Below are 23,373 nucleotides of genomic sequence, written 5' to 3' on the forward strand. Positions count from 1 at the left end.
ATTTTCTGTTTCTCGCCAGCAGTTTCCCTCTGCGCTGTCCGTCCACCTTGCCCGCGGCTAAATCGCGTCGAAGCACTTTGCAGCACCGAAACGTCACAGAGAGACACGTGCCTGCATCTAGTTCTCGGTCGACTGGTATTCGCATATACTGACGGCGGCCTTCGGCACGACACACAAAGCGCGCGTAATATACACATTGTTTGTATATATACATATAGATTTTTAAGAGCACACACTTACACACACACACACACACACACACCCTGCGCGCATTAGGAGTATAGGACGAATTATTATTGATAAAATAACTGCGATTGAAACGCGCATGAAACGCGGCTTTAACGCCACAAAAAACTTTTTCCAAAACTTGGTTTTTATCGATCGCTTAATTAAAAAAATGACGTTTTTCCGAAAAGGCACGAACTAATGTATAAACGCGCGCGCGTTTCCAATATTCCGAGTGGCGTTTAGCGTGTTTTTTGCGCGACATTTTATAGTCTAAGACCTAAGAGATACGGGCTCGCGCAAAGCGAACAATTACAGTTTATTTAACGTAAAACTGTAATTTTTTTGAATGACGGGCAACGCGCGAAACGATCTCTGTTTCGTTCGAGAAAACATTGCTCTGTAGTGAATTCCTTCCAATTTAGCCTTGCAAAAAATGTGCTCTTACAAATTTTTATAGTGAGATAAAATGAAATTTATATATAATATATTGTTAATAAAATTGTATAAATCCTGTGGTCCACAGTTCCATCAGAAATGTCATCTTGTATGATTCTTCAAAATGCGGTGTAAAATTTCGGCATTTGTGGAACGAGTATAATTTATTTTGATATATATGAGACGACTATGGTGTTTAATGGCTAATACTGACGCAATTCGCTGCAGAAAAATGTCTTTCGAACACACTGTTTCCGTACGCGCGACAGGAAGATGTGCTATCTCGCGTGACGCCACAACGAGCCCTTAGCTGAGTTAACGTATCACTTTTATTAAACGATATCTTTCTTTTATGTTTGATGAGTAAAAACATCGTGGTGAACAATATATATTTCTGTATTCCCTTTCTAATTTCAAATTGTATCTTGTACATATATATATACAGTAAAAACAATCTGACGCTCTTGGAATAAATTTCATTGAAGGAAAATCTAAAATTTTTAACACAAATGGAAAAGAGTTTATTTTCCATAGACAAAATAATGCCGAGAACTGGCAGTATTTGAGTATTTTAGCAAATTTACAAATAAATTGTTTATAAAATTATTTTATAAATGAATTATAAATTTATCTTGTAATCACGCGATTAATTGTAAAACACACAAGCGAAAATTCATTCAGAAATCGACTTACGTATTCGCGCACAAAAAAATATTTTGTTATTAACACGTCGCAACTGAATTATTCTGCAATTAGAATCGTTTAAATAAATTCTTAATCTTCTTTGAAACGCATTTGAAAAAATGTTTTCTTATTAAAAATCGAACTCGCCCTTAATTTAGTTATATGTTAAGAGCGTGTTTATATATATATATTATTTGATTATACAGTTAGTCTGTAAAAACTAACTCCGTACATTATATATTTCAATATTTTATAGAATTTATATCATTTATAATATATCATATATAACATTTATATGTAAAATATAGATATAATATAATATGATATATTATACACTGTGTTGAATGTATAATGTACGGAAATTATATATATATATACCTGTACACACACATTGCATTATATATATATACATATATATATGTATAAATATACTGTGCTCGGTATATACTATTGTTCAAAGAATATTTGTCATCACGTCCCAGGGCGAAGGGTCTTTTTAAAAAAACTCGTCACGGATTTTATGTAGTGCAATATCTTCATTCCTCTTATATTTGTTAATACGTTTTTGTGTGCACGATTATGTTTATTTATCATTTCTATGTTAATTTTATTATCATTTCGAAACTGTTACGAATTCTTTTTTCTTCGTTAAATTAATCAATGTTAAATTAATCAACCGGAACAAATACGTATAAAAAACTCTCTAATTTTGATTTCACACATTACAAGATTGTAACGGAAGGTCTTTCGTGAAATATGAAAGTAGCGATCGCTGTCAAGAAAAAAAGAGAACTCGAAAATATCTTCTAAGAGAGTAAACAAAATTTTATTGTACAGTTTTGGAGATATATATATATGTGTCGATTTTTAGAGAGAAACGATTCGCAATCTAAATAATTTTTTTGCAGTAATAATAATAATAATAATAATCCAGGCATTGTTATGTTCGACAATCCGGTTATATTCTTAGCGATCGAAAGAGTTTGAAAAAGCGCATAGAGGGAAGTATTTTATGTAACTACATGAATTCCGGTGTAAACATCCGGGTCACACACAAATGCACAGATAGAATCCAAACTTCCTTCGGACGCCTGGATTTTTTTAATGAGAACACCGCGCGCGATGTTGTACGCCGTAGTGACGGGAATCCGCGTATAAGGATATCCGTTATTCTTAATACGCATCGTCTAAGCGCGGCTCACAAAAGCACGTTTAAATTGTAAATAATCGCCTTAGCACTATACTAAGATAAATTAGCCATGTATAAAGTTTCATACGTTGTTTAGGTTTTTAGTACTAGTTATATCCGAGAGAGATCAGAGCAGAGTTACCAATTATATGAACAAACTGCAAATAAATCGCATACAAAAAAAGCAACAACCATTTTGTTGTGATTTCCCTCTCTTGGATTTTCCTCTCGCCGTATTCCTATAAGAAAGTAGTTCAACATAGAAATAACACATAACATAGTTCGATATTTTATATATATATTACACATCATTTATTTGTGTCGTTACATAATATCATTTACATTATGTAAATCGCATTGGCAGTGGTAATGAAATGGGGGAGAGGCTGCACACTTTATATATATATACATATATATATATATAAATATATATATATATATGTATGTATATATATATAGTGTTCTTTTTTTTTTTTTAAATCTTTATTAAATTTTTTATTGAGACTTCCGAATATATATATACAAAGGATAGTGTGAACTAATTTATAATTATTACACTTAAAAACTAAATAAACAAAGGATTATCATAGCGTTAACGCGTGTTAATATTAATTTAAATAACATAATAATAATATAATAATAATAATAATAATAATAATGAGTCGTAACAGTGTCTATGTCTGTATGTGTGTGTGTGTGTATATCGCAGTGTATATGTGTACATGTCTGAGCATGGACGCGCCGAGACCGAAAAAAGGTTTCAATGCGCGAACAAAATCTTTTCTCTCGCCGCTCCCTTTGTTTTTTTCTGTTTCATCTTAAACACTCGGTGCGCCTCTCTCTCCGTCTCTCTCTCCGTTCCTCTCTCGAACGAGGATCATTTTTAAGGTTCCTCGCGCGAATCGAGATACATACACCCCCTCAGATCTCTTCCTAAGTTACGTTTCTCCCACGGATCGCCAATTAAAATTAAACATTGCTAGTCGGATGAAAACCTCAAAACGCGAATATTTGTTCGGTTTAATATTATTATTGCTTCAACATCTCCAGATCTCGTCAAAGGTCTTATCTATCGGAGTCGAGGGATATAAACCCGATAACACACAACTCTCGTCAAAGAAACCGATATGTGGGCAATATCGAACATACCGGGTGTCGTCGATTGATTAGATTCGTTATCTTGATTGCAACTTGTGCGTTTTACACGGCGATCTTTCCTTTGCGAAACAATTCTTCCACAGTTTTTCGGGTTGAAACAATTGATTTCAAATTTGACGTGTGATTGTCGCTGAGAAGAAGAAACGCAAATCGAAAGAAGTCGCGAGACTTTTTGCATTCTCGATATACGGTTATCACACCGCGGTACGGTCAAGTCGACGCGTCCCTCAGCCTCGTCCGGTTCGATCGTTAATAAATTGCTCACGGCATCGCAAACGCTCGATAATTCAATCGAGGTATTTGACCTGAATATGTTGGTCCTGACACACAGTCGCTTGTGCGCGACTTGTTTTTCTCAATTGTTCTCGGCCGAGCTACTTGGAATTTTAAAAATGTTTAAATTTGAAGAAGAAAAGAGCGCGTTGTGATACTTAGCAGAAATGCTAAAAGGTTTTGAAATTTTCGGGAAGTTTGAATATATTTAAAAAAATCTCGGGGTAATTAAATTCGAATCGATTTCTTTTTAATAATCTCTTTTTAAAAAGGGGGGCCTATAGACCGCGACCGTTGCAACAACTCCCGAAAAATAACTTTAATTTCTTGCGAATCGAGCGTTTTCGAGCGCGATTTGATCTTTGCAGCGTGGCGTCGATGTTGAATTTTCTGTGAACACATTCTTGAGGTCAAATGGGAGAAGACAATATCAGGAAAGGAGGGAGAGAGAGAGACGAGAAGAACGCGCGATGCGCTTCGGTCGTTGCCGCGACCTGTTTCCTTCTTTTTCTCGGGAATCTTCCGCGAGACGCGGGAGACAAGAGTGACAAACAGCGTGTGGCGCCGCTCGGCGTGCCCCCCGACACATCTAAAAACGTGTTTTTAATAAAACGTCATTCTCGAGAGACTTGACTACGCCTTAAAAAAAAAAAAAAATCTAAGTGCGCGTATTTATTGCTTTTCTTGTTTTCACTTCGATTGCGCGCAATAGTTTTCCTTTTTTTCCCCAATTTTTCTCTTCGCGATGCTAATAAAATATTACCTCTGCGGAGAGGCGGAGATATATATATATATATCACTTTTTTTTTTTTTTTTCTGTCTGAAAAATAGTCTCGTCCACGTGCACGCAAAGAACACCGAAACAGTTTGCGCGACGCAACGCTCTTTCACGTTTTCCATCACATTCGCTTTTGCACTCTCATTTTTTTTTTTTTTTTCTTTTGCTATCTTCAAGATATCCGCTCGTTGCCAAGGCCGCGATAATATATATATGTATAATTCTCTCGTTTCGCTATTTTCGCGACAAAGATACGCGGGATGTGATTCGCGAACTTTGAAGTTCGCGCACAAAGAGCGAAACGTGTGTGTGTGTATATATTTGTTTAAACAAACGTCAGTCAAATCGGTCGGTTTCTTTCACGTTCGATTTCTTTACAACGGGGGGTGTATTCTTTGTCGCGAAAAAGAGACGAAACGATCATATTGACGACAAGTGGATGAAGCTGTTGCTATCGTGAGCGCAATTGATACACACAGACGCGTATAACACGTGTCATCGTTTTCGCGACGTATCGTCAAACATGTCAGTCACACTTTTTGAGCAAACCAGTTGCATTGCATTTTTCACAATATTGCAAAAATTATTTCGCTCTCTCTCTCAAAAAAAAAAAAAAAAGCAAACAAACAAACAAATTAAGAACATAAGCAAATTACATTACACGAACAATGTCATTATAAAATAATAATTTCGTCCTTAATTCTAAGCAAATCATTCGTGTATATACATTTATATTTTCATTTCGTCTCACTTTCATCACGCATCACCGCCACAACAGATTCCTCTCAACTTTTTCATATAGTTTCGTCCTGATATGACAATCAGATTTCAATCAATTCCAGCTCCCGTAGCAAGTACACCTTCATCCACTCGCATTTTTGCAACTTTTTTTTATCGCGAGGGCAACGTCACCCTCCGACATTGTCGGAACACGTTTTATTGACTCTTAGAATCCGATAGTCACAAGCGGAAGCCTTACATCGCGAAATTTGGGAGAGCTTTTGACGAGCGCCCGCAGAATCGCGAGCAGACACAACTATATTACGCGTTACTTTGTCTTAAAGAAAAAACATTATATATATTTCAACTTGAATAAATACTTGAATAAATACGTCCAATATCGCGCGCGCGAGAATCATGTGTGCAACACATGCGAAAACACAAAACAATAAATAAAAGAAGGCGTATTGCCAATTGCCAATTTGTTCAAACGTAAAAATTTGAAAAAAGTGATAAATATTTTCTTTTTTTACTTTTTTATAACAATAATTCTCTTGATTTCTCATTAACAAAGATTAAAAAAAAAAAAAAAAAAAGAATAAATTAGCTCCAGCGTGACGATGATATTGGTTTTTTATCTCCGCTTACAGATTGCAATAACGAACGACGTTATCACCGACTGATGTAAATCGGTTTCGAAGAGTCAAAATTGTCTGTTCAGCGTTCCCGTGATAATTACACAAATTTTTTTGCCGCCAGAAAAATAGAATTCTTAAAACTTAAACTCAGTCCTTCCTCGTCGCATCACACATGTGACAGACGTTGTGCGAGGTGTGCCATGATAAATACGAAAAAAAAAAAAAAAAAAAACAAAAAGCAAATGGTTCTTCAAACCACGAGAAGAACGAAATTAACATCACACATGCCAAGTACAAAAGCTATATAAAGGAGCTGCTTTTACGTGCGAAATGAGATATTATGTAAATTAACACTCCATGACTGTCATCCACATAAGCAAATCTTTTATTTGTTCGAGTATTAAATAAATATTTTTTTTCACAATATAGAGATCACGATAGAAAAGTCAATAAGATATTTGCGAAAATAATAAGATTTGTTAGAAACACGGTTGCAAAACTGAAAAAAAAAATATATAAATTTGTTTGATTTACGTATAAATGAAGACAACGGGAGAAGAACTTGATTAAAGTCGTAATTTTTAGAGGAGAGCGATTTTCTTTGCACACGTTTTACAAAAATGCTTATATCTCGAAAGAACTTCCCCCTCTCGGTTTGGATAATTAAAATACTCTATTTCAACTAACCAAATAACATATTAAGATCAAAAAATTGGATTTATCAAGTTCTTCTTCTCTGTGCGATCTTCAAATATGAACATATAATAACACCGGATTTAAGAGATAAGTACAGGATGACGGTCAAAACGTGTTTTGAGAAAAAAAACCTATGTACGTAAGATCACTGTGCGAGATTCGTAGATCTCTCTTCTCGCCGATAATAAATTACACAAGAAAAAGTCGCGCTGAAACTTTTATTGATTATAAAAATAAAAGGAAGTAAGATAGAAATTGACAAGTAATTACACGAATGAATTTAGCGTCGATATTATATCTTGTGATGATGACATACAGTATTGCGTTGTTTATCTCTTGTTTTCATTATTATAATGGCGTTATGCATAATATTTTTGAGAGGCACACTCAGCACAAACGGCTGTCGTTTCACAAAACTTCCACATCACGTCGGTAATAACAATACTTATATTTCATCAAACGCCTTATATCATCAGATTTTGCTTTTTTTTTTTTTCTTTAGTTTGCAATACATATATATGTTGTATTTATATATTTATATATATAGATATATATCAAAAATATTCTTAGTAAAATAAAGCATTTATATGTATAACGTACTCTTGTGTTCAAAGTACCTTCTTGTATAATTATTATAGTGTTATACGTCTATGCTTTTATATGTCCATATTTATAGGTTTCTTTTTTTTGTAATTATTTACGCGGCGTTATATGTATATAATAATTATATGTGTGTTGTGATCAATATACACATCATACTTCCGCCTTCATTCGTAACATTCGCGCAATTACAAGTGCGCGTGCGCTGAAACAAACGTGTGTCTGGTATGTTTGTGATCAAATATGCATACTTGTTTTTTTATCTTGCGTACTCACGGTTGTATCTACATTTTTTTATTTTTTATTATTTTTTTCTTTCAAAGAATATCTATGTACACATGGGGGATTAAGAGGAATCACTTTTTTTTTATTCTGCGGATGCAAGATTCTCTCGCAAAGAATTGTAAACACAGTAAACGCAAGAAACTCTTCGCGACTTCGCGAAAAAAAAAAAACAAAAATACAATATTATCTCATTGTCCTATATCTCTTTGATTGACAAATGATATCTTAGGAAAGCAATAAAAAAAATGTGTATATAATTTAAATATATTTCAAAAGCGCGATGTTTTAGAAATATTCTCTCGTCGTGTTTTGTTATTAAAACAACAAATGAAATAATATATATTGATTGTAAATAGGATTGAATAACAATTGTTGTCTACTTCCCTAGAGATCTGTAGGCAGTTAAATATATATATATATATATTGAGAAAATACATGCAGCGTGATTGTAAGTTATGTATATAATTAAATAATATATGTATGATAAAATTATAAATTTGTATATAATGTATATTTATGTATATATATATATATATGTATATATATATATATATATATATATATATATATATATATATATGTGTGTGTGTATATAAACTTCTATGATTCGTACAAGTAGAAATACATAAAATTCAATAGGCGTATCATCCGCCGTGTATTCTTGATTCTATTTAATAAACGATATAAACCCGAGTGTACGATTAATGTAAAAGTGTGCAACAATGATAAACGGACAAAAAATTCAAGATTTAAAATATATACATATTCAAGAGTAAATTTTTTGGAAACTTATGAACCACAGTTCCTTCGACTATTTCACAAATATAATTGGCGAGTAAAAAGTGTGTGTTTTCTATTCTTTACAACTGTGCGCATAAAAGTTCAATATCCGCGGGCAGTTAAAGGTGCAGTTGTTGTGACACGGCATTTGCGTTAAAAACGCCGTCTCTTGCGTAACGCGAATAAAGATATTTTCCTCAGTGGCAGTTTTTTTTTTTTTTTTTTTTTTTTTTTTTTTTTTTATACAAACGGTGCGAAGAGAATCTCGCATGCGTGTAGTAAACAGGAACCGTAATACGGCGATGGATGCGTATCGAATGCCGAATGATGGAGACCACTAGCGGCCGCATTGTTGTTTCTCTTATTGCGACTAAAACGCACACAAAGAGAGAAAGAGAGAAAAAGAGAAAAAATGCACGAAAAGAAACAAAAACCCAATCGAAATCTCACACTAAGCCGTTCCAAAGTCTTTTTGTGATTTAGCGTTTTTTTTTTTCGAATCAATTCGCATGAAAGCGATTTTTTCATCATCTTAATCAGTTAAAAACAAGAGTAAATGTAAATTATACGATTTACATTGTATTTACAATGAGGATTAATGATAATAACGTAATAAATAAGCTCAAGAATCTTAAGTCTACGCTCACTTTGTGTGTTCCGCGTTTTTGATACGCAACTTAACACCTATTTGCAATTAGAGACACATACTCTATCGTATATGTTTACGTGTTATTTAATTTTATATGTATATATATATATGTATAAACGGTGAATTAACATTACGAACATGTCATTATGCTCCTAAAAAAGATCGAGCAGGCCAATAATGTAATATACAATCGGGTCGTGTGTCGCGTTGGAGGAAACGACCGAAAAAAAGTTTCTGCGTAGACAAAATATATACTGACTTGCGCAGCGCGCGTGTGCAACACTGTTCGCATGCGAACTGCCGCATAAAAAACTATGTCGAATTCTTTCTTTCTTTCTTTCTTTTTTTTTTTTTTTTTCCAGACAAGATAAGGAACGAACTACCGATAATAATTGTCTGATTCGATACATATATATATATATGTATATATATGTATATATCTTTATATATATGTAATATATGTAATATGTATCTTTATATATATAATATATATTTTTTTAATATAATAATACATATATATACATATATTGTGTGTGTACACACATATATATCCTCTCACTACTCTTTTCTTAAACCTGATCTCCTTCTTTCTTTACCCGCTCCTTTTGTTTTTTTTTTATTAAAAAATAGATATGTTCAATATATATGCCGACTAAAAAAAAAAAAACAAAACAAAACCAAAATAAGCAAGTTCAATAAGTCTTCTAGCTTTAAATCCTTTCCCACGTGTGATGAATCATTTGGAGGTTTATCTACATTGCTACTTACAATTCTTAACTAAATATATAGAGGGAGGAAAAAAAAAAGATACGTAAGCCTTAATTAACACTAACACAATGCTGTCGCTTAGTGACGAATCCATTTTCTACTACGTATGTAGAGCTCCGGAATATTGTGTTTACGGTCGGTGAGATGATTCCTCATGAAAGAAAAAATGTTTTAAGAAACCTTTGGTTGTGTAGCCGCGCTTCTCGCGGAATGACGGTTTATCTAACTTCGTACAAAATCGCACACGATTGTTTTTTTTCGTTAAATAAAAGACGTGCAGAAAAAAAAATAAAAAAAAATAAAAATAAAGTTGAAGAATTAAATTGTCTGTTCTACGCTTTCTATATATCGAGATTCCTTCACAAGGAATCATTCACGATTTATTTGGACGTTCTACGTATGTATAAATCTACATACATGAAATTCTGCATTCTCATGCGTACAATTACGTAATTAATGATAAAGTAAACGACTTTCGCCCGTGTTTACTTTAGGCACTTTTCGTGGAAACAGCATTGTTCAACACGCTTTGCACGAATGCGTTTTTTTTTTTTTTTTATAAGTGAAGCTTTGGTTGTTAATATATAATGTGAATATCTCGCTAAAATCGAAGTGTCTTATTTACTTGCTCGAATTATTCTACTAGCCTATCTACAAGTTTGTTTGTAAATACGATCGATGCAACGAATATATATAAGTCGCTATTAGTCGATCTTAAGTGTAAAATCAACGTGCATCAGCATATACGTGTATGTTTGAGCGTTCGGATTCGGTAAGTGCATACCGTGATGCGCTCACGTAAGGCAAAAACTGCTCTCCAAGCAGTGATCATTGTCGTTCTTTGCTCAGGCGGCAGGCTTTGAAAGTGCTAATCGCCTGATTTCGGCGTGAGAAGAAGAGCGCCAGAGTCCGCATATAGCCAACGATCCATTTTCGCCGCGCTGTCTCCTTCTTCGGAACAAAAAAAAAAAACAAAAAAAAAAAAAAAAAAACAGTGTGCTTTTATCTACTTACGTCTCTTCTTCTCTCATTTATCAACGGGTCTTGGAACAGTTTGCGGTATTACTGTCAGTGATTTTGGGATTTTTGGCAAAATCGGAATCGGATTATTCGATGTCGGCTTTGTGGTCACCTGAATCGACTTCGGTAGATTGAGATTGTGCACAAAGTTCTGGGTGCTCGAGCCGGTTTCGTTCGCAGACGTGGCGCGCGTCATATCGCAGATCAGAGGCTCGAAATCGCCGCGGCTCTGACGGCTCAGCATCTCTTGTTGCATTCGCAAGTGTCTCTGGAATTGCTGACTGTGACTGGCCGGTACGGCGATCGGCGCCTTCTGATACTGAGAGCTGGATCCGTTGCTTGTACCGGCTCCGGACTGTCTGTCATGAGACTTCTGCCGTTTGAACATCTGTACTCGCTTGAGATCGGACTCGTTTGCTTGATACACCTTTCCGCCGTTGTTGTAAACGGACAAGCTGTGTCCGCCGTCCTTCCGTTTGGCCCCGCTACCGCTAGCGGATGGCAGGCTCAATCGTTGCAAATTCGGCGGCGGTTTTTTGATGATAGATACGCCCGGATTGAGTTTGAGCACCGACGAGTTTACTTTCGTCAGATGCGACGTCGCAACGCCGCTGCTAGTTGACGCTCTCGATGACATGGAACTCGTGCCGGGCATAGACAACCTGTCTTTTTCCATTACGTAGCCACCGCTGAGACGACGCGGATTGCTATATTCCGTCGCGATTGGTTCCATTATCGGCTCGTCCATTTTTTCCGGACCTTCGTACGATATCAGTCTATTTTGCACCGACGTGGAGTAGTTGATCGCGTTTCGCGAGGCGTTCGGCGCCAGGATCAAGTCGCCGGCTCTGTAGTACTTTTCAAGGAGAATCAAATGCCGCAGAAAAGAGCTCTGATTGCCATACGGTCGCTGCAATTTCTGCCAGAGAAGCTTGGTCTCACGATCGTACTGAATCATCGTCGCGCATTTCTCCCAACCTTGCGGCGTAACCTCGCGCACGTTTTGAAAATCTATATTAACATGAAGATTCATCTCTTCCTCACCAGGAAAGAGCGTGCGCACACTTATCGAGGGATTTGCTCCGAGTCTCTGCACCACAGGTGTTATGTCGTTATTGCTGTTGTTGAGTCTCGGTCTCTTCGGCAGCCGCGTCAGAGTAATTTCGTTGTCCATCCCGAATATCTCGACCATCTCGTTCGTAGACGCGCCATCGTACGAAGAGGACGGCGCGTACGTATGCGCATCGAGCATTTTGCGTTTTTTCAAGTTTTCCACGGAGCTCTCAATGTTGAGATATTGAACGTTCTCCGCATTACCGTTCTCGTTGCTACTCGCGTTGCTAATTTTCGCATTGCCAGCGACTGGACGACTACTCACGTTGCCACTCGTCTCGGCAGAGCTGCATCCCGCCGCGTTTTCGTTCTTATTTGGTTCTGGCGTAGACTTCTCCGATGAGCCGCTTATCGCGCGATCCGGCGACTTGGAACTCCCGTTCTTGGAATTCACGTTCCTGGTGCCTTTCTTACCTTTCTTATCTTTCGCTTGACTTGTCTGCTGCGGCGACTCGTCTTCCTCTTCCTCAACTTTGATACCTAGGTACTCCAAGATCCTGCGTATCGAAAAGTGCTCTTCGTCAGTTTCTCTTCTGTTCTCTCTAAGTCATTAAAACTTAACTCACAGAATCACAATGGCTTGAATTTTTGGCATACTCACCTCTTTCGATACCTCTTACAGAAGGATCTGTGAGTCACGTTCATTTTCTCAATGTCTTTGTGCTTCAGATGCTGCATCATGAAGTATCGACAAAGTTTGCACACGAATGTGCCGGTCACCAATGTAACGGGAATACCTTGATAGCTGAGCAGCTGATTCAATTCGTTAATCTCTACCAAAAGAGAGTTAGGCACTAAATAAGTGTGTGTTCGGGCGAGACGGCGTTTGCACAACGCGCACGTCAAGAAGCGTCCGATCTTTTCGTAATGATTAATGCAGAACGACAGCGTGGAGTGTTGCGTCGACTCCCAGTCTATATCAACCTTAAATATTAAATAAATCCACAAATCTATCATATGTTCCAAACCATTGAGTACATTAGACATATATAAGACACGCGTATGTATAAAATCAAGCCACGTGTATTAACCTGATTTTGAAGACCATTTTTTATCTTGAGCAACCAACGGCGTTTAACGTGATGTCGAGCAGGATTTCGACAATCGCGAGCTGCGCATTTTGACACCATCAATTGTCTGTGCTGTTTCTGCGGCTTCTGCTGCACATTTGTCGGACTAGTGTTCGCCTAAGAGAAAAAAAAAACCGAAACTCTCAGTACTATCATGATTATATATGTCCGTTTCTGATATGTGTGGCAATTTGTGTGTGAGATATATATAAATAAATATATATAAATATAAAAATATATAAAATAATAATATATATTATATATATTATATATATATATTTTATATATATGTATATATAAATTATTATTATTATTATTATTATTATAACAAACCTTTCTATCAACGTGACGATAACATGCATCGCAGAGACAAGAATCTTTTGTTAGATTTATCTCTATGTTTAAGATCTTCTTGCGTCTCTCGTCAGATTTCATTTGAGCTAGATGCATCGGCGTGTCCAAAGAACCGAACTTGCCAAAGCAGTAGCAACATACGTCGGCGCACACGCGGCCGGGATGTATGGAAAAAGATGATGACTTTTCTGGAATAACAAGCGACTGACGATCCTTGGGCGTAGCATCCTCGTTATCGTCTTCTGCGATGACAAAATTAGACCAAGTTAGATACACATCGAAAGTGAACTTTACCGTGCTCTGATGTTGTGTAAATCTTGTTCCGACTTTTTAAATTAAACGTGTTAATATTTAGCGAGAATGTAAAAAGTCAGTGAGTGTGTCCTTACGATATATAAAAAAGCAAAATTTTTTACGTAAAGAAACACAGCATGCATTGTTACGAAACTTATGGGACGATGAAGGGGCGGTAGTCTTTGGAACTAGTGGTCTGTAAAACAAAACCGAGTTTTGAATTCTCTATACTTTCACATTGAATATTTTACAAGTGCATTGTTTTGTAATTCTTTTAATTGCGACAAGCGGCGAATCATCTTAAAAATGCGAGAACGAAAATAAAAAAACGAACAAGGTTTGTTTTTTTTTCTTTTTTATATCTTTCGAAATAGACATGTGAATAATTTTATCGCGTTAACACTAGTTTCAATACGGAAACACCATCGGTTTAGAAAAAAAAAAAAAAAAAAACTATGAGATTATCGGAAAAGGCGATGAAAAAAGGAAAAATAAGTGAGATAATCAATTTTTTTTTAGTTATTCCCGCAACCAGGATTACCGCAAGAGTGTCTGTGGTTAGTAGTGAACTTTCGGTTCGCACCAGAGCTGCTATCTCCCAAACCACTGGTTCCAAACTGAAAAAAAAGAAACAAAACATAATTGGATACGGTAAAAAACGTATTTGAGTAAAATGGTCAAATTTTATTATAAACTTATCAGCTTACTCGTCATTTTTCTCACCACATCAGCTATATCCGTATGCCAGAGAACTACATAATTGTCTCGATCAGTCACGAATTCAAACAATGATGTGATTCTCTGGCTACGTGATCTGCCACTACTATAGTTCAAGCGTCTTTGTTCAGTCCTTTTTTTTCTTGTTTTTCATGCGCTGCACGTGCATGAGAATCAAGAATTTTTCAAAATTTCTAAAAGGTTATTTGTTCAAATGATAATTAAAAAATATAACGCATTATTACATATATATATATATTATTGTTTTAAAAAAATAATCCAAGAGAACTCGTTGAAGAAAAATAAGAAAAAAAAAAAAAGACAAATGAAGAAGTAAATGAGAAACTCATGTGGCAAGCAAAACTGAGTTACGTTCCACAACGCAGAAGCGTGAGGAAAGCTCAAAAATTCTCACCTCCTTTTGTATGGTGTAGAATTCGGGGGAATCTCCGTCTCCGTCTCCGCGCCCTTGCTGTTTCAGAACCATTTTTAGCGGCGATCGCGACCCTTTCTTGTCCTTGTCCTTCTCTCTGTCCTTTTGAGACACTCTGATGATTGTTTTCAAAGTGCCCGTCGACGATGATTGTTCTTTTTTCGTTTTTTCTTGCTGTCTCTTCGCGGCTTCCTCCAGAGATTCCAGTCCCAAAAGCCGCAGGATCGATTCTTTTCTTTCTTTGTCCTCGGGCGTTTCCAAAATCTTGGGAGTGCCTCTGTTGGACGAATCGCCGGACGTCGACGCCTCGTCCGAATCTTTTTGCGCGAGTTCCAACGTCGTATTGGCGATCTTGCATTCGTTTTCCAACATATCGATATTGTTGACCGTTTGCTTCGACATGTGATTCTCGGACAGATTCCGGGAGAATTTTCGCTCGTCGTTTTTGCCGCTCTTCGCCCCGGCGATCATTATGTCGTTTTCCGATTTGCTTCGCAAATTCGATCCCTTTTCGAGTTTGTCCAGTCGGCTTTTCTCCTTTTCCCGACCCAAGAATCCGCGAAAACCGTCCGTGCATTCCGCGACATTGGCTTCGTATTTCAAAAACGATCTGTTGTTCTCGTTGATCTTAGCGACCTCGTTGTCGAGTAAAGTTTCCTCCTTGTTCTGCTGTTCGGATTTTCGCACATCCCGTTTGACGCGTTTCGATTTCGAACCGCCACCGGACAATTGCGGCGGTTCCTCCTTACGTTTTTTCGTCTCCCTGCTGCGACGAGTACGCGCCAAAGGTTCGATATCGTCCGATTCGTTGCTGTTCTGCGACTCGCCCGAGGTTTCTGTTTTCTGAGAATTTTCGGAACCCGCGGTGGTCCCGTCTGTCCACGACGCTTGCGTCCCATCAACTTCGCCATGCAGATTGGAATTCTTTTGAATACCAGATTCTTCCGTTTTGATTTTTATATTGTCAACGGAATCGGGACCGCGAGAGAAAGCTCGTTTGTTTTCAATTTTCTTTTGCTTATCGCGAGCCCGCAAAACTCGTCTGTTGTTATCTTCGTTAACAGGTTTCTGCTCGTCGACGAGAACCTTGTCGTTCGTCGGCGATTTGTCGCTTTGATCCGCGGTTGTAACAACAATTTGTGACTTTTCGTCCGAATTATTTTCGTCCGAGTTTGACGCGTCGTTAGATCTGTTCGATTCTTTAACGTCGCCGTCCCGATCGACTTCCTCGTCGGTTTTGTCGTTTTGCTTTTGATCGGACGTGTGTCCGACGGGCACGGAATTCACGGAGCTACACTCGCTATTTAAATCACAGTTTTCAGTTGATGACAAATGATTGTTGTTGATTTTATGATGCTTCGCATTTTCGACTGTTTTGCAAGAGGAATCGTTTTCCGACGATGACGTTTCGGTCACTTCGAGAACGTTTTCGTCGTCAGCGCAGCTTTTGCTCGGCGTCTCGTTTGTTTCACCGACAGCTGATTCTACCGGCGCGCAATTGTCATCGTCGCAGCAGCCAGACATCTCCTGCTGATTTGCGCTGATCTGTACATCTTGCTCCAACGTATTCAACGGCTTTGTGTCGGAATCCGGTAATTCTTTGCTCGATATTGTGTCGTTCGCTGTACTCGGTAATAAAGTTTCGAACGATTCGCCTTCCGCTACCAGTTCCTCGACCTCGCGGGACAAACTCTCAAGCGTTTCCAGTTCTTCCGAATCGACCGAAACGTTCAGAGTAATGTCAGTTTCCGATTCTTCTTCGTTCGCATGATCTATCGCGATGATTTGCTCATCGACTTTATCGAGAGACCCAGCTATTGGCGATGATAAGGCATTATTGTCCGACACCCGACGAGATAGAGCGTCCAATGTTTCTTCGTTCGTCGATTTCTTGATTTCGGTTGCCGCATCTTCCGTATTGTCCGATTTTGAACCCGATTTGTTCGGAGATTTATTTGATTTCTTCGTTTCGGGACTGCTGTCCGAACTTTTCTCGCTGATTCTCGAAGATTTTCTTGTCGCAACGGTCTTCTTGATCTCGTCCGATGTCGTCTTCGATTCGTTATCGCTGATCGAGGTGCTGCCGGCCGTGCTGCAACCGACATTTTCCGCTTTTGACTCAACCACGCAACCGGATGTACCGTTATTATTACCTATATCACCCGTGGACTCGTAAGCATTATGTACATCGTTAGTTATGTCGCTGTCGGCGGCTTTGTTGTTATCTTGGACGTTCTGCGAGTTGGTCTCCGCTTCTCCGATATCAAACTTGACTAGTTTTTCCTCAATCTCTTTGGCAGTATCGGCCACTTTTGGTACAGAATTTTCAGAACCATCCGCGATCTCGTTTTTCGTTATAACAGACCCGTCTTCGTCGGCGTTTTCCTCCAATCCCTTCTTCTGAGAATCCGTACTAAGTGGCGCAACGATCTCCTCGATCTTGGGCACATCGATGCTCTTACTTAATCCAATACCCGTTTCCTTGTTGTAAATTTTGCAGTTAATCTCAATATTTTTTGCAATGTTTAACTTTATGCTCTGTATCATCTGATCTATATTCTCGGATTTGGAATTGCTATCCGATTTATCTGTATTGTAAAAGGAACTAACGGTTTTCTTTATGTCTATGTTTAAACTAGTTCTGCGATTTTTCGACTTGTCGGCACATTTGGTTAAAATACTGTCTTTTCTGATTTGATCTAAATTATTAAGTTTTTTTGCATCTTCTTGTATCTCCGCGGTTTTAGGGATTATTCGCGTGTCTTCGACTTCATCGTCTTTCGCCGCCTCATTTTCTGTAGTTTTAGCTTTAGTTTTGGAGCGCAACATTGGTCCTATCTCGCTCGCTCTATCTACCCGATCGCTATTATTATTATTTTCTATTTCTGATGCGGTATCGGTGTCCTCGTCAAAATTCTTGGTTTCTTCCTTCGTCAAACGGATCTCATCCTTGTTCGTTGCCACAATGATTTGAGATTCGTTACAGTTGGGATCCGAGAAACAAGAGTCCATATTTAAATCGGTATCTATCAAATTATCTGAAATGAAAGTCCCATCCGAATTCAGCCTGTGACGTTTTTTAATATCGTTATCCGCGGAATTTCCAGAATCCGATAACTGACGTTGCTTCCCATTTCGCAAGCTTCTCTGAGACATTTCATTATAATTTCCGGCTTTCGACCTCTTTCTCAATTGTATTGCGTTTTGATAGTGAAGTCCTTGATCCGACTCCGTGTATTCTCCGTCTGATGCAATTTTCATTTCGTCGGCATCAGGTTCTTTCTTGATTTCAATGTCGCAGATGGGATTTTCATCTACCAGCATTTTCTTACTTCTCGTCAATTTTCCCTCAGTCTTCTCTATAACACCCTGATGACTTTCAGCTTCGTTATCGCCCAACATTGAAGAAGCAATAACTTCGTCTATGGTAAGATCAATAGAGGTCTTGTTATCCAAACCTGTCTTTGGAAACTTTTCAATGCTAGAATTATTTCTTCCACTAACGCCGCAGTCTAATTCCTTGCCAGTACTCTTCCGACTTTTAACACCTTTTTCAATATAAGTTGCAACTTTTACAAAATTGTACTTGGTACTGTTTTTTTTGAAGTTTGTTAATTTTGTTGTTTTGGCACTTTTTGACAAAGAGTCACAACTTTCTGTTGTTGTTTTTCCCTTTCTGCCAAGCTTAGGGCTGACTTTAGCACTGGATGTACCACTGGTTTCTTCTTTATTTTGAATGTCAGATTTAGTTTTCTTGGTCCTGAGATTATTCTTGGCACTTTTTGGTGTTTCAGTTCCCTTGCCTTCGTTGTCACAGTTATTTATCTGATTTTCAGAAAATTTCAGACTGATATCTGCCGCTTTAATTGTTGCTTCTTCCACCTGCTTTAGCTTTTTTGTCTTTATGCTCCTTTTAACGTCAGATATTCTGTGTAGATTTTTGTTTGTCACTTTCTTGGTAACCTTAGACTTAATTACCTTGGCTGCTCTTAGGTTTTGTTTGCGTTTCAGATTTTTAAGAGCATTCCTACGTGGTAAGCTCGCTTCTACTTTAACTGGAAGCTGACTACCTGTTGCTACTGTATCAAAAATCTCTTGCTCGGATTGCTGTTGCTTTATATTTGGCAATGACTTGCCCTTTTTATTCTTGACTTCATTGGATGGCAAGCCAGAGTCATTACTCGCCTTCTGTTTTGATTTTGAAGGCACTAAAGGTCTCTTTTCTCTGGATGCCATCTCACTTCCACCCACATTGGGCTCCTGCAATATTATGCATATCTTCTAAGCATTATTTTATTATTGAAAATATACACATTATTGAAATATAAACATTTACAGTAATGGAATTGTTATTAATAAAAATTACCTAAGTTGCTAATATATATATATATATATGAAGTATACATAGGTATGTTATAATGATAATTTAATATACATAGTAAAGAATTGCTTATCTAAATGTCTGATTCTTTTTTCGAACACAATAGAATTTATTAATTCAAACATATAATACAATATTCATAAAAATTGAAAAACTAATGCGAATTATTTATATATACATTTGTAATTTACATATAATTCATCAAGAATATAAAATTTTCTTATAAAAGTAACATGGCGAATCAAAATTGGCAAATTTGCAAGGAGAAAGAGTCGCGCGCGCGAATGGCCGATTGCGAAGACGCGTGATTTTGTGAGATTTTTCGCGTGTGAAACAGATCTAGGATATCAATGAGGCTGAGAAATAAATAATGTTGTTGTTGTTGCGCGCTCGGAGAAAAGCGCACGATTATCGTCGATCGTGCGCTCACAAAATGGACAAGACAACGGGGTTGATAGATGCGGCCCTGGCGAACAGAAAAATTACGTGACAAACTTTGCGTCAAGCACACGACACACACGGGACGAAACGAAGCGCCTTTTGCCTCTTGCGCGCTCGGCTGTGTATAAGCCGCGCACAGTGTCGCGTAAAGTCCGCGGCTGAAATATTTCTCGTTATATCTAGTCGGGCGACGAGCCGATCGCGACGATTCCACGCTCACGAGAAAGCGCGCGGCACACGCTAACTGCTCGGTCGTGAAATCGGTTCGTGATCGCGCTAGAATATCAAAAAATCGTCGCGACAAAGTCCGTTGCGAAAATAATCGGCCACGAATAAACAAAAGGTCGGGCCGTTCGTCGGCTCAGATTTTCGGAGTTCGGGCGCGACAACGCGGATCATCGTTTACGACCGATTGCAATCGCCCCGATTACAGAGAAATCAGCACTCACCTTGGGGACTGAAAATCCTGCCGCAAGTCCGTGATGATGGGCTAAAAAACTCGGACGTCGATCCCCGTAGTATCTAGTCCCGTTTTTAGGGTGTCCCACACGCCGACCTACTGTTTTCCGGCTACCGCCACCTGCCGGCCGTAGTCCGCGGCAGCTCCTTACGGAGCATACTCCGTTTACGATAACGCCGCCGCCGCCAAACGCTGTGTATCCGAGACTCGTTGCTGCTTCACGCTGGACTGGCGGCCCGGCCCGCCGCCCGTCGCCCGCCGCCGCCGCCGCCGCCGCTCGGACGTTCCGCCGACAGGCCAGGAAATAACACGAGCGGGTCGCGCCACGCCAACCAGCTGATCAGCGCTGAAGAAAACACGCGCGCCGCGTCGCCGCGACGTCAGCCACCGCGAGAAAACCGCGGCGCGTCTATGGCTTTATTATGTTCACCTCTCACCTCACTTCACTTCACTTCACTTCTCACCACACCTCACTTCACCTCGTCACGTTTCCGAGCTTCTTCACGAATTGTATAGCTCATACACGCTAACTGACCTAGCGTTACACCGCGAATTTAGCGGGCCGCTTCACACTTTACCTACCCGCACCTACCTAAACCGGAATCACCTGGTTGTCGTCGTCGACGATGATCGCGGGATTCACAAAACCTCCTCCGGACAAGGAAATTAAAACGGTAGCGCGAGTCAGGTGTGAAGTGGCGTGAAGTAAGCCGGGAGACTCGCGGACGGTTTCGGTCGTTCGTGAGCGACCGAGAGAGCGCACGAGATGGAAGACGCGCCCGTCGGTATACGGTGCGCATCAATGGCGGCGACATCGGTCGACCCTTATTTAAAGTCCTCAAAATGGCCGCCCTTTGTGTCTCCGCGCGCGCCAGTCTCGTCGCTGTTCTCAATAACGCTCGCCCGTCGAGAGGCGCCGCGACGTCGCGCGTCGCACCCGCGATAACTCAGGTAATGAGAGATTAATCGGCGAAAATTAGCGGCGCGATTCTTTTCCAATTTCGCATCTTTTTTTCTTCCTCTTTCTGTCCCTCACCGCGCGGCTGTTGTGATTGTACTTCGAGATTGCACTGTCGAAGGGGCCGTGCGGACGTCCTCGCGAACGTACTTTGTACGTTCTGTGTCCATTCTTCTCATTTGGTTTTATCCTAAATTTTTCATCCAAGATTATGTTATCGTCAATCAATTGCAATTGTATTCGCGGTAAACTTGCGCATTATTTAAAGCCGATACGATAATCGCGACCAATTGAGAGTTACCTGTACGATAAAAAATTGGCTGTGAAAATAAACTTGTCTATCCACTCGCAACTATGTTCCTCGAGATATCTGGCTCGTTAATAATTACGGATACATTTGTAGCGACTTGATTTAATGGTCGCGAGATGATATATGTTGTGTGTTACCAAAGTATTTGCTAACCTAGAAATTTTGTATAAAGTTTGTAACTTCGAATTAATAAACTGTAAAAAAACTAAGATGGTCATTGTATAAAATTAATACAAATTCTAAAAACAGATGTACATAAACTTTAAAAATTTATATTTGGCTAGAAACATTCAGCAAATTTACATCAGCTGTGTACTGGCTTTGTTATTTATTACTGTTTTATATATATATATAGTATTATTGTTACTATTTGTAACAATATAAATACAAGAATAACTTCGTTTCACAGTTTAACATAATTTAAAAGTGTTTTTTTATGTTCTTGTTAGTGATAAATTATATCTCAACTCACAGAAGACAAACTGGATTTATATACAAATGAATTAGTACAATTAAACATGACCAGTGTAAAGATATGCAAAATATTTCCATCTTTTTTAGATTCAACAAAGATGGTCCAGTTATAAATCATCTTCCAAATATACAAAACCCGAAGATTATACCGATTATGAGATCTCAAATGATCCAAACGAGTGGAAATATGTGGAACGTTTGCTCAGATACAAAATTATACCAAAGCCTCCTAGTACCACTGATGTTGAATTGCCATCTGGTTATAAACCAGCGCAAGGTAAGCAAAATCCAAATATTGAACATATCTCGCTGACGTTTTTCTTTTGCATAAAAAATAATCTTTAAATAAAATATCTGTAATCAAAATATTTATGAATTCAACAGCCTTGCCCAAGGATACTCCCTATTTCGTAGAACGCACAAAGAATTATATGCAACCTGTGTATTTACAAGTAAATCTAAGAAAAGTAAAAAGAGTCACAAAGATCAGGAAAATTCAAGGAGACATATGGAAATTAGATCAAGATTTAAAAGAATATATAGAGGACATCACGAAGCAAAAAATCGCTAGCCAAATCTTCGAGTTCGCAGGTTTAATTATATTAAGAGGCGATCACGTGAGTCGCGTTAAAAAATGGATGGACATGAAAGGGTTTTAAGAATCATTGTACGGACATTTCTATAATAAGTTTTTGTTATTATATACTGTAAATATATAATAAACAATGAATTTTTGTTACAAAACATACCGCATGTACATTTATCCTATTTGCTTCTGTGTTTTTAAATAACAAAGTGTTTCTCCAACAAGAATTATCCCGTATTCTCTATTTGCCAATTTCATTAATTCGAAAAGAAAATGCTATAGAAAGACTATTCTTTAGCACGTGTCAACAATATCGCTTAATTCTGTAAAAATTATATTCGCTAATATAAAAAAAAAAACTGCTCATACGTTTGTTTGAAATATCAAAAGAAAATTTATAGTACATATGTATCGGAATATTGTAAATGTGTCAATCGCACGTGTTATGCAAATATTCGTTAACTACAATACACATTTGCATACAATATGTGTAACACATTCCGATAATAAGTTATTACATTATTTTTACACACCTAAAAATATCGGTTCTTGTTCTCTTTATCTATTTATACACATATGCTATGTATATATATATATATATGGTACATTTTTTTTCTTATTAAAAAGTTGAAATATCTCTTGCTCCATGAATACACACAGTGTAGAGACACTTTCAAATTCTAAACAAAGGAACATGGCACCCGCTGGCGAAAGGAAATTGCGTTGAAATTAATGTGCCTTAAAGATAATTCCTCGAGAATAATTCACTTTAAAACATCAAAGCTGTCACGCGTAAGAGATTTTTAATGCCACGCGGTAAAGATCAAGTAGGAGTAACATATTTAGGCAAGAGATATTGAGTGTTGGTTTATCGATTTATA

General features: G+C 38.0%; 2 protein-coding genes across 3 annotated transcripts; one reads left to right on the top strand and one right to left on the bottom strand.

The window, feature by feature from the left end:
- Nucleotides 1-9,773: 9,773 nt before the first annotated feature.
- LOC109858802 lies at nucleotides 9,774-20,363 on the bottom strand. The gene is made up of 7 exons (XM_020436416.1): nucleotides 20,154-20,363; nucleotides 14,865-19,142; nucleotides 14,316-14,349; nucleotides 13,418-13,680; nucleotides 13,046-13,201; nucleotides 12,616-12,938; nucleotides 9,774-12,511 (listed from the first exon to the last, which is right to left on the bottom strand). Exons 2-7 carry the CDS (start codon nucleotides 19,116-19,118, stop codon nucleotides 10,909-10,911), a joined length of 6,633 nt encoding a protein of 2,210 aa, XP_020292005.1. The 5' UTR covers nucleotides 19,119-19,142; nucleotides 20,154-20,363; the 3' UTR covers nucleotides 9,774-10,908.
- A 239-nt stretch (nucleotides 20,364-20,602) lies between these two features.
- On the top strand, nucleotides 20,603-23,341 carry LOC109858809 (probable 39S ribosomal protein L49, mitochondrial). Of its 2 annotated transcripts, none has more exons than XM_020436431.1 (3): nucleotides 20,603-21,115; nucleotides 21,994-22,183; nucleotides 22,291-23,341. In XM_020436431.1, exons 1-3 carry the CDS (start codon nucleotides 21,008-21,010, stop codon nucleotides 22,563-22,565), a joined length of 573 nt encoding a protein of 190 aa, XP_020292020.1. In that variant the 5' UTR covers nucleotides 20,603-21,007; the 3' UTR covers nucleotides 22,566-23,341. The 2 variants fall into 2 exon arrangements, with proteins under 2 accessions (XP_020292020.1, XP_020292021.1); XM_020436432.1 differs by lacking the exon at nucleotides 20,603-21,115 and adding an exon at nucleotides 21,374-21,560.
- Nucleotides 23,342-23,373: the final 32 nt, after the last annotated feature.

This window comes from Pseudomyrmex gracilis, unplaced genomic scaffold, assembly GCF_002006095.1.
Source record: "Pseudomyrmex gracilis isolate BER0280 unplaced genomic scaffold, ASM200609v1 scaffold_225, whole genome shotgun sequence".
Lineage (NCBI taxonomy): Eukaryota > Metazoa > Arthropoda > Insecta > Hymenoptera > Formicidae > Pseudomyrmex > Pseudomyrmex gracilis.